The sequence below is a fragment of the Rhinatrema bivittatum genome, chromosome 2 (assembly GCF_901001135.1).
Source record: "Rhinatrema bivittatum chromosome 2, aRhiBiv1.1, whole genome shotgun sequence".
NCBI classification, from domain to species: domain Eukaryota; kingdom Metazoa; phylum Chordata; class Amphibia; order Gymnophiona; family Rhinatrematidae; genus Rhinatrema; species Rhinatrema bivittatum.
Genome location: NC_042616.1, coordinates 296,837,272 through 296,849,827, shown reverse-complemented (window position 1 = coordinate 296,849,827; position 12,556 = coordinate 296,837,272). Strand labels below are relative to the sequence as shown.

Below are 12,556 nucleotides of genomic sequence, written 5' to 3'. Positions count from 1 at the left end.
GCCCGGCAACCGCCGCCGTGGGACACTGGGGCCTATCTGGACTTGCAAGGTGCCGCGAGGGAGACAGGACCGGGACCCGCTGTGTGACCCCGAAGATGAGCGGTCCCGTGCGTGAGATAACCGCGGGTGGGGCGCGTAACACATATATGCTCATGTATGGTCAGAAGTGACATTATCCTCTAAGAGCACAATCCTCACGTTACCTTTGCATGCTGACACACAAAACAGAAATCAATAGTTAATATAGGTAGAGGTAAAGTACCATTCAGGTGGAGGTTAAGATGGGACCATTTGGGAAAAGGACCACATGACAAATATAGTACTGATGTATTAAGGAGTTTTCCCTATTTTGGGCTGAATTTTAAAAGCATTGCTTGCGCTAAAAGGCCCATATACACGGATTTTAAAAGTCACTATTTGCATATATGTGCACGTGCATATGCGAGCTAAATAAAAAGGCAGAAAGGGGCAGGGCATGGGTGTTCCAGGGAGAGGTCAACAGTTTCGCGCATAAAGCCGCATTTTAAAACCGGAGGCCGCAGGGCACGGCAGCTTGTTAGCCACATATATTTACTACCGCTCCTGATGAGCAGTAAAGCCTACAAAAATTGCTTTTTAGGCCTAGATCAACTGAGTGTGAGTCAACTGTGGGGAGAATACAGGATGAAGAACCAGAGGGGTCCGCATGACCTCAAGAAGGACTGGGGCAAACTGGTGGACTAATAGGTAAAACTGGAAGTGGCCTTCACACGACTATGTTTTAAAATCCACTTCCTTCTGCATGTTAACGTTGATGAATCATTAAGGAAGACACGTGCTTACAATTAAGAGAGCATATATGTGTGTACTTGCACACATGATTAAAAATCCCAGCAAATGTTCACTCGAGTGTTTGGGTGCCCGCTTGCTTGCTTAAAAGCTACCGTCCCTATGTTTATGGGAACAATGCTTAGTACATAGGATTTGTAAAGTAATTTACCAGAAATTAGCACAGAAAATACCTGCCTTCAGTATGTAACTCTATGGGGCCTATGCAATAAACTGCTTTTTAAGTCCCTTGGTGTACACTAAAAATAGCATGCAATGCAGAAAGACCTTACTTTGTATGCTAAAGGAGTCTCAAAAGACGATAGCATGATCAAATTAAAATTAGCATGTCTATGCATGCAAATGAAAAACACCATATGCAAATGAGGATTTCGCATTTACATAGTTAGTAAAGTGGCATACTCATCCACCATACTATTTACTGAACGCTCACTAACTGAATAGTATTCAATATCTACCTCAAACTGTATCAACTTGTTACTGAGGGGAAGTTAAATTACATGCTCAAGTTAAATTGAACATGCTCTCTCTCCCTCTCCCCTCCTCTCCCCTGTGTTCAGGACCCCTCTAGCTCAAAATCTCCAGATGTGCATCTTATCAGGACCAGTAGTAAAGTCACGCAGGTAACATGGAGCGCGTTGCCAGGTTCAGCTTTTACAAAATTTTGGGTTACACGTGTAAGTCTTGGCCCCACCCCTGAACGCCCATGCCATGTCCCTTTTCTGCCTCCTTATTCTTGATGCATGCACAGGCATGTACATGCGTACTTCCTGGCATCTTAAAATTCACGCTGCTCGTGCACGGCCCAAATACGCGTGTACACGGGGCCGTTCATGCTCACATCATTCCTTACACACATGTCAGAGTTTATTTAGTGATGACAATAGCAGCATCCACATGTCACATATCAGAAGGTTCACCTCATTGAACCCAAGGAAAGCTGTGTTAGACGCTATTGCCCTAGCCTGACAGGTCACAGGTAGCCACTGGAAAATATTGAGAGTCAGGGTGCAGCAAGGTCCTTTGCCTGTCCACCTCATGGCTAGCCATATTGTCCTGTTTTATGTAGTTACATAGAATATATGCAGAGTAATTTATTTGCTCTTATTGCTAATAGCAGTTACAGTCTTTTTACTGTTTGTGGCTACCCTTAAAGCACATTGGCTGAGGACTCCGGTTGAGACAAGCTAGCAGAATGGACATTTTCCAAGCAGATTTGTGACCTTTCAGGTCTTTTCAGGTTTGAGACCCTTGCTTGTCCTCATGGCTGCCATGACTTGTGGCCAACATAGCAGAGTTGCTGGCCTATAGGATGGGACTCCTATGGTGTTTGTGCATTTTTGACTTTGTAGATACCGAGCCCAAGGCAGTTGTGCTGATAAAATCTCAATAATCAGCTCTGTGCATAGCATTAAGGCAAGAGAAGGTGTTGTCAGCTGATGACCTCATGAGCCAACAGCAATCCTCTTTCTGAACCTGCCACTGTGCAAAATGTATAGGGTAACTGCTTCCAGAGGTATCATGTGGTAGGCATGAGGTCTTCTGCACTTTCAGTGTTGTTATGTAGAAAGACAAGCATTTTGATGTATCTAAGGCCTGGAGGGGTCCACATCTCTAACAAGGACAAATCAGTAAGCATATATGCTTCAGACAGATGTCTGTAAGGCTGCCTGGTGTAGACAATCTTCTCTGAGGAGTAATCACTCTGACTACCTCATTAGCAGACAGGGGCAAGCTTGGCACAGACATCATTGATGGTTGATGATGAGCAGGCCAGGAACTACAAATCTGGGCTCCAGTAGGTTACCAAAGTGCTGGAGCTAGTCTGTAAACGATAATGTCCTAACAGATGTGTGTGTCTGTGTGCATCTGGCTGAGTGATGTGCTGTGTTAGCCTCTGTCTATATCTGTGTCTGGGGGTGATGTAGGATTCGTAGTTATCTTCTTTACCATGCCAATGCATACACCAGAGCAATCACTGTGAGTAAACCCAATTAGCACACATTGGCTTTTGACACAAGCAATCCTGTGCTTCCCCTCTTTATTTCGGAGCGGCCTTGGAGGGAACGGGGAAAGCCATCGGGGCTCCCCTTGGGCTCAGCGTGCGCAAGGTGCATAAGTGTGCACCCCCTTGCGTGCGCCAACCCTGGATTTTATAACAAGCACGCGGCAGCGCGCGCATGTTATAAAATCGGGTGTACATTTGTGCATGCCAGGTAGCGCGCGCTCCTTTAAAAATCTGGCCCTAAGTCATTACTGTGAATACCATCTACAACAATGTAGAAACAGGGCATTTTCTCATGTAGCTCCCACCTTATAGAATGTTCTGCTGAATTTAAGGCAGGACTCAAATATTAAAAAGTTCAGGAAAGGTGTTCAAACTACGCTGTTTCAGGAGGCATATGGATGACATTAATTATTTAGTGATGGCATGTTATGTGGTCTGATTATGAAATATTATTTTGATTGTTTTAGATGTTATGTATTATTTTAAAGTATTATGAATGTTGTCTATGGAATCCGCAGTTAATATAGTTTTATAGAAATGTGTGGAATACAAGATGAATAAATAATAAATAAATAAATAAATGTGCAGCATCAAAGAACCAGCAAATAAATAAATAAATAAATAAATACATCTTATCTGCGGGTACTTTCAACTCAGGATAGGTTTTGGGGGTGGGCAGTGTTACATTGGTCTGCCCAGAGCACAAGGGTCTGTAGATCCTTGTAACACTGCCCACCCCCCCAAAAAAACACCCTTAGCTGAAAGCGTCTCTCTTACAGTGGGAAATATATAGAGTGTTAGATTCCCTCTCTCTCTCTCTCTCTTTCTCTCCTCCAGCCCCCAATATAGTCACTTGCACATAAAAGCTGCACACATACACATGGCAGGGATATTTTAAATGATACGTGTGTACTTGGATGCACGATTTGAAATTAAGCATATCTTTGCTCGCGTGCCCAATACACACGTCTATGGGCGCACGCACTCTCCTTTTAAAATTTACCTAAAAGGTTTGTGCCGACAGCAGGCGAGTGCATTGAGTCAGACTATGACAAAGTTCAAGAGTCTGTACCCAGAGAAAGCTGACGCCGAACACTTGGCGCAAGCAAGACTGATGGGTTAAGGCAAGGCTGATGGCTTGCACAATGCTGTGTGGAGAATGAAATGGAGCTGCAGGCTGAAGCAGAGCTGGCCTGAAGCGGGAACAAGGCAACCTTCTTGCTGAGGCAAAGCAAGGCAAGACGACTGAAGATCCCTTTTATAGGGCAGCCAGCAGGGCCGTCATTCAAGGTCGCCACAGTCTTTTCCTGCCGCAGACCCTTTAACTTCAAGGGAGTCGCATGCGCATAGGGGGAAGAAGCAGGCGCTGCCGTGTCTGCCGCACTGAGCAGGGGCATCAGGCTGGCATCTGGTGAGAGAAGCCACTTGCGGGGTGGCTTCTCTCACCCACGAGTGGTGAGCATAGCAATGTGAAGGCATGGCCCCATTCTATTCCCAATCCAGCCTTCGGTCAGTCCAGCATTCTTGTGCAGCTTCCCGAGCAGCTAACGTAACCAATATGACAGCCCAAGTCCCTCATCATCTGTACATGAGAGTTGACTGTTTGCTTATCTAAGTATAGCAGGGCCCAGCTGGGCATGGTCATGTGAAATATGCTAGCTTGCAATGACCTGCGAGAAGTTTAGGACTGACACAATATTTGACATGTGCTTCCCAAAAGGTTATAAGTGAAGTGAGCTATGTGAGAAACAGCTGAGGTAGTGCTGACACCTTTGTCTTTCAGACCCATGTGACACTATGCATCCGATGTACATGTGGATACATTCAGATGCACACAGATGTAAACTAGGGAATCTGGCTATAATATCTTGAGTCTGTGATTGATGATTGCAAATGTCAACTTATAGCTTCAGGCTGTGCCTTGAAGCGGCTGAGCCTCTTGTGATTTCTATGACTTATACAGCACTTGACTCCATGTCCTAGGCCTGCTGGAGTTCCATCATATCTATGCAACTATCTTGCCAACATGTGAGGACTAGGACAGAATAAAGGCATAGCCTAGGCAAGAAAGAAGGCACAAGCTATGGCAAGCTATGTTGGCAGTCCTACATGAACGCTATGGCAAGACATGACTCTTTTGGACTGACAGTCAATATGAATACATTAGGACAGCCACACCTCTTTGGTGTTTTGTTTGTTTTGTGTCTGCTTTGTCTACTGCTGTCTATTGCACCTATTGCTTCATTATCATGATGCTGCCTTAACTAGGCCTAAGTGGTTTCTGTTACACACTGACCCAGTCAGAGATGGAGAAGAGACCAGCAAGAACCACTCTGTCGGGATCTCTTCCATGGAAGGGGAAGGACTAGATGATGACTAATAGGCAAAGTAGCATTGTATAATTCTTTGCTGAAGCTGGCTGCGAGTCCATGTGGTCTTCCTGGCTTCTGCAGGGGGACATGGGGATTCTCAGGTAGATCTGGAACGACATCTGCTGGGATGTTATACCATAGAGCCACATTATGAAATACATAAAAGACCAGCACTATTGCAGCTACTCTGGGTGGGGCATACATTAAAGCTCCCTCCATTTTGTCCAAACAGCGAAATCTACTTTTGAGAACTCAGAAGGTGTGTTCTATGACACTGCAGGTAGAACATAAGGCCTTGTTGTACCTCGTCTCTGCTGATGTTTTTGGAAGAGCAACGGGTATGAGAAGCCAGGTCCTGCAACCATAACCACTACTAGAACACTTCCTCCTAACATTGTAGTTTTAGGAAGTCAGGGCAGGTAACAAAAGTTGTTTTTATTGGTCCACCAGGGCTGTGTAGATGTGTCTGAGAGAAGACTTCATTTTATCACACTAGATAATAACCACGATCTGTGATAACAGCAGCTATGGTGCTATAAACACTTGTTTACCACTCTACCAGAAATCAAAAATATGTTATTTCCCATATTAACTCAGCATTATTATGCATTATTTTTCTGCAAAATGTGGTAGGAATCCATCATTTGCATAATTTTTTTGCTTTTGCATACTCATTATCTTATTTACATACCAATGCAGAGTGCGAGAAACATCATGTGTCTATCGCACGCTAGACCTCGTTTATGGCGCGATGAGGCCCTGATGCAGCTTGATGAATGACTCTATTGGTCACTGCTCACTCCACAAAATATGAGTATTGCAGAAGATAATGCTTGAAGATTTGCTCAGAAGTTTCAAACTAGTAGTCACTAAGGAGCTAGGTCAGATCTTTATACAGTCTTTGCCCTATTAACGATGTCCCAGCTTGTGTCCTACTGTGAGCTGATTCGAACACTGAAGGAGCAGGAAAAGTCATTATGGCTGATCCTGCAGTCAACTGCTTGAATCCATGCTGCAACAGCCCTCAGTCAAAGCAAACCTCTGCCTCTGAGGAATCAGACCACTCTGGATCCTTCAGCATGGGTCCTCAGTTGAAAACAAAGGATTATTTTTAACATTTCATAGGAGCAGGATAAACTCCATCCCTCCTGGGCTGCAGGAGTCTGTTATTGCTTGCTTTTATCCTATTAATGCACAGCCTTTCTTTGGTTCAATACACAGTCAAACAATTAAACATACTCTTGTTCTCTCCCAAGGACAAATGCAATATTTACAGTGGCTCACTGTCTTATACAATTAACAATAGTTTTGCACATTTACAAATCTCAACGGTTTGCACAATATATAGGCAACGTAGTGATGTAACTTCATTACCATTTTCTTAAACAATTATAATTAACCCTAGTGTACTTCTAATGACAAGTAATATGAAGGGCTGCTTACCATAGTTGAAAGCAAATGATTATGTTAACATTTCAGCAGAGCAGGATAAACCATTTGTTGTGAGCTGCTTGAATCTGTTATCTGCCTGCACAATATTCTGTGTCATTCTTACAACCCCTACTGCTTTCCTAGCAGCTCTTAAAGAGACAGTGCATCATTTCTAGCCCTGCAATCTCACAAGTGCCGATTATACATTTTCATTGTCTGTTATTAATGGTAGGGTTACACACACTTTTCTTTGCCAAAATAAAATGCAGCTGACCCACACTTTTTGAAGGAAGTCTCAAAAAATTATATATCACAGGAGCTCTTCAAGCATTGAATAGCTTTTCTCAATATACAAGGCACAGGGGTTGCATACTGGGTGTGGAAACAGACAGACTCCAAGGCGTTAGCATGATTCTCAGCATCATTACTGTCACTATTGTGGTTGCTCTGCTGGCATTTAAATGTCTGTCCATTAATAGCTTTTTCATATATGGGGTCTTAGCCTCACCTCCTAGCTAGTTAGAAAGGCAGGGGATCTCCCATGCAGGAGCTTCTCTCCAGGGGCAAGTGACTAGTACTAGTCAGTGGTCACCTAGTCCTTTCTCCCTCTCCCTCTCCAATTTGAAAAGAAAACTTTTCATAGGATACCACCAAAACAAGGGAGGAAGGGAATGATGGAGAGAAGAAAGTGACAAAGGAGACACACTTGAGCACTTCAAAAATAAATCTGCCTTGCTTTACATAAGGCTAATGTATTTTGATGCAATAGATTACAAGAAGAAAAATATTTTTGCTGTAATTCACATTGTAATAATGGCCAAAGATTATTATAGGTGTTCAGATGCTTGAAGGTGACCTGCAGTCTGTGCCTCAAGGCCGTTTTCAGCTGACTAATTGTTTTGGTTTGATTTTTTTTTTTTTGTTTGGTTGAACTTTGAGACAGTCATTTCTATGCCTATAGGGTGGTTGTGGTTGGGGGGGTTGGCTGGTGCTCTTTGGTGTCAGGGAAGTCATATTCCTCCCTATGTCCCTCCCTTGTATTTGCCCTTCCATTCCCAACTACATCCTCTCATACGACCCTTTGAAGATTATTTCTGATACAGAAGGCAAGTGGTTCTAAACACACTCTCATGTCAGTTATCTTTTTGAAATTAGAAATTTTGTATTGGATGTTTACAGAAAACCCATACAATAACAATGTAGACACAAAATTATATCCAAAATTCTCAGTAACAGTCCCCACCCCACCCTCTCCAGTATGCATAGACAAATACAGTAACAGAAACAGCACTATACATTTCCAGAAGGAGCAGGTAAATATTATACAGCACAGTAAATAAAATAAAATAAAAATCCAGAGTCTATTCTCTCTAGGGAAAATCGAAAAAAAAAAGTATCTAAATAGGGCTGTTATCATGAGGGAGCCAATCCCTGAGCTTGCCTCCACTGAACAAAAGGCTCCCAATTCCTTTGAAAAGATAGTAGCCAATTGTGATGGAGAGCCGTTAAGTAGGCCAAACGATAATGGGTATGCAGACAGCGTATTACAGTCTTAAAAGAGGATGCCTCCGGGAGTTTCCAACATAAAGGAACCTCACACTGGGCTGCAATAAAAATATGTTGGCAGAGGCATTGAAAACAGCTTGCAATACCCTCCACTGGGAGACCCAGTAATATATTACATGCTGCATATACATGCCCCCCTCCCAATAGATTGGATGTACAATCAGCAATTTGTTGCCAAAAGGGAGATATCACCTTGCAATACCACCAAACATATATATAAGTGTCAAGGGGAACCACAATTCCTCCAACATAAATTGCTCACAGATGGATATATGTGATGCAGCTTAACGGGAGTCAAATGCCAACAAAACAGCAATTTATAACAATTTTCCTGAAGATTAGCTGAAATGGAGCATTTACTAGCACCAGAAAATATAGAGTCCCAATCCTCTACACTTAAGTTGTTCCTCCTTATCCAGCTCCCAAGCACGTATATGTGGAAACATTTCAGTGACATGGCTATCAAGGAGACAATAAACCTTGGAGACCAATCCCCTTATCTTATCAACCTGTTAACAATAGTTTTCCAGCAGTGATTTACCTTGTAACAAGGTCACTGCTTTCTGTTGTTTCAAAAGAAAATGCCTAATTTGGGCATATTCCAAAAAATTCAGCTGTTTTAAGGAATGATGAGCAGTGATATCACAAGCTTGCATGAGCTCACCATGCAGGAAAAAATGGTCTACTCGTGTAACTTAGCCACCCAGTCCCAAACCAACCCTGGGACTGGGTTGGTTTGGTACTGGGACAGGTACCAGCTCACCCAGGATACTGTATAGGCACTGTATAGCGCCTATACAGTAAAATGGATTGCGCTTCATGGACGCGGCTTGCATTTGCATGCCATTTAAATACAGTATCGAGCGGTAGGTGATCCGAACTGTGCGTACGGCAAACGCGGGTGTGCCGGGCACTAACGCACCTCTTTCTACCGCACCTTACTGTATCGGCCCGTAAGTTAGATGTGTGTGTTATGGATTAAGGTCTAATAGAAGAGCAAAAAAATTCAAATTAGCCAATAAGAAAATTCCATAATGTCAATAACTCCCTGCATCTAATAATCCCTACATATACTATTACTAATCTGCATAATTTTCCCACTTTACTATAAGTTAACATACAATATTCAAAACCACAAACAAGTTAGGTACTCAGACATTACATAGAGACATATATTTCACTGAATGGACTATATAAATTCATTCATTGCATTCTTCTCATCAAACTCTGTTGTTTTCATTTGTAATGACACACAAACAACACATAATGACAGACAACAATTATCAAAAATTTGAGCTCAACAGGTAGACCAAAAAAAAACAAAAAAAAGCATTTGGATTGATCCAAAATTAAATCAAAAGTCAGAAATTTTAAAAAGAACAAAAAAGAACAGATCTGTTTAAAATACTGGGGAAAATTCTTTAGATTCTGCATCTGGCAGAGCATACATCATCTTGTTAACCTGTAGAAATAAAATCTCACATAAAAAAAAAATTGATTCATCGTTTAAATTTAATCACATGACAAGACAAAAACAGCTACAGGATACCTTTTCATTTCTAACTAAGGGGGTCATTTATCAAAATGCGCTAAGGCGTTTTCGCATGCGTTAAGGGCTTACCGCATGCAAAAACATCTTTAACGCATGTGATTGCATCATCTCGTATGGTGCGATGCAAATTTCAAAAAGAGGAGGAGTTAGGGGCAGGGAAGGTTTTATCATAGACTGCAATGTCCCCTGAGAGAGAGAGAGACTAGCCCTAGTGTCCTCTCCCTAGATAGGTATTTGTATCCCTATGGTAGGCCCACCTAGTAACTCGAGGTGATGGTTAGGTATTGATGTAGGGGGTTAGGGGCCACTTTGCAATTCAATGTGAGACGTACAAACAGAACAGTGGTCTCTTGTGAAGATCTGAGGACCGACGGAGAGAGGAGACTCACCCAAAGGTAATATTTGTGCAATGTTCTCTCAACCTAGCTTGATCGACTCTCTACCTGGGTGGACTTTTGAAAATAGCTACAGTGTATGCCATTCATTTATCAATAGGTTTTACTTGCATAAGTGCATTTTATGAAGGTAACTTTTAAACCGGTGTGTGTGCATGGGCATGTGTTCGTCGGCCCTCGACCAAGGATGCAGTCATTTTATAACATACCCGTGTATATGTGTGTATGTTATAAAATAGCCTGGCCGCGTGCACATGTGCACTGAATTTTAAGTGGGCGCGTGCAAATCTGAGTACGTGGGAGAATTTTAAAAGGGACTCACGCTGATGCATTTTCTAGTTTTACCAATTTGTTCCTAGTTAACAGATAAGTCCTCCAAATTCCCCTCTCCCCCCCAGATTTGATAGCCTGTACACCCCCCAGTTACCTCAGAACTTTAAACTCCTCCAAAATGGCTCGATATATATATTTTTTACTTACACACCATCAATAGCAGAAATAAAGTTACGTGGCAGGGAGCCTCATATAAGTATTTACATGCAAATGTTTGGTTAAAGTCCCATGCCCCACCTGGACCACACCCCGCCTCTTTTTAAGAAGCTCCATGATGTGCGCACAGCGGCATTTGCGTGCGTATCCGGGCAGCTTTTAAAATCCACTTGGCACACACCAGCCCAACCTATTTGCACATCAGGGCATATCGGGCTTTTAAAATTCACATTTAAGTGCATAAATGGCTTTAAAAAATTGCTACGATAGTAATTTACATTTACACATGTTAACTCCTTTGAAAATTACCTTCTAAATCTTTTTGCATCAATAGTTAAGTGGCTTTTTAACATGTATTTTAGAAATGTTTGCAAGCCCACACTAAAAAAAGTTAGCATAAGTTTTATTGCATAGGTCCCTACATTATTTTATCATAACTAGGAAATAAAGTGCGATTTATCCTATTATATGGGTGGCTTCAATGATATAGATCTATCCAGAATTGGATTGAGCACCATTTTATATAGATATTGCACTGAATAAGTGGCAGACAGTCCAGACTTTCACAATAGCAAGCTGGGATAGCTTCAACCTACCGACTTAACGGTGGGTGGCTCTGTTATTATTATGATTTATACAGTGTAATTTGTCTTTCTAATTTATAGATGAGTCAGCAGTATGAAAATTGTCATACAAATTGTTTATAGATATAATGTTTTCAGGCATGACTAAGGGCTATAAATTTTTTTTTATAAAGAAATAAGGTAAAGGGGTAGATTTTCAAAGGGTTACGCGCGTAACATATGCGCGTAACCCTTTAAAACCCCTCCTGTGCACGCTGAGCCTATTTTGCATAGGCTCGGCAGCACGTGCAAGCCCCGGGACACGCGTATGTCCCAGGGCTTTGAAAAAGGGGTGGTCCGGGGGCAGGGCCGTGGGTGGAGCGGTGGTCCGGGGGTGGTGGTCAAGGGGCGATCCCGAGTCCTCTGGCACAGTGGCCGTGCCAGGGGATGACGCGCCGGCAGCTGGCCGGTGCGCACGCCTGCCTCCGGCAGGTGCAACTTAGAGAACAAAGGTAGGGGGTTGTAGGTAGGGCTGGGGGGCATGCGGCAGCGCATGTTATAAAACCGAGTGTACATTTGTGCGCGCCGGGTAGCGGGCACAAATATACCTCGCGCGCGCTCCTTTAAAAATCTGCCCCAAAATGTTTACAGGAGAGTTAAAATTTTGTATTCTGACCTATGCTGTAGTAACTATGGGGGTAATTTTCAGTGAACTTCCCTCACCCCCAAGTGCAAAGTAATCATTCTTTGAAAATTAGCCACTACTAGGCATGCGGTTACAAAAATACCAGTGCAAATTTCATTTACTGTTTCTGTGGGTTGGCTGTTCACTGGAAAATGTAAGCATATAGTTTATGCATTTTCCCTTCCCTCTACCTAATCCTGGCTTCTGGAACACTCTTTTTCTCAGCAAGGAACAATTTTCAGCCTTGTGGATCCAGCTGGGCAACTCTCATTACTCGGCTAGATCAATCTGGAAACTGACCTCTAAACTCTTACATTTGAAAGACAAAATTCTGAGAAGCTTATTTTCCACATAAGATGCCTTCTTTACCTAAATATTAAAATGGCATATGTCTTTACTTTCTAAGTTTTTTTCTTTAAATATGTATTACTGTTTTGTGTACCTGCAGAATGGCAGCAGGTGTTAACGAGAGCACAGGAGACTCTGATGATGCAACTTATAATTTTAGTTGGAAAATGTTTACAAGTTGGGACTATCTCGTTGGCAATCCTGAAACAGCGGACAACAAGTTTGCATCAATTACAACAAGCTTTCGGGTAATGACTACAACGTTTTATTTAGTAACTTCTTGGCTTTTAATGCATGCTGTAGTTGTCTCTTGCCTAAA

At 42.5% G+C, this 12,556-nt stretch overlaps 1 protein-coding gene across 1 annotated transcript in view; it reads left to right on the top strand.

The window, feature by feature from the left end:
- Positions 1-12,556, top strand: part of LOC115083276 (transmembrane channel-like protein 2) — a 103,430-nt gene that overhangs the window by 46,362 nt on the left and 44,512 nt on the right. The window contains exon 9 of the mRNA XM_029587085.1: positions 12,338-12,485. Coding sequence (XP_029442945.1) covers positions 12,338-12,485 — 148 coding nt within the window. The remainder of the gene's footprint in view (positions 1-12,337; positions 12,486-12,556) is intronic.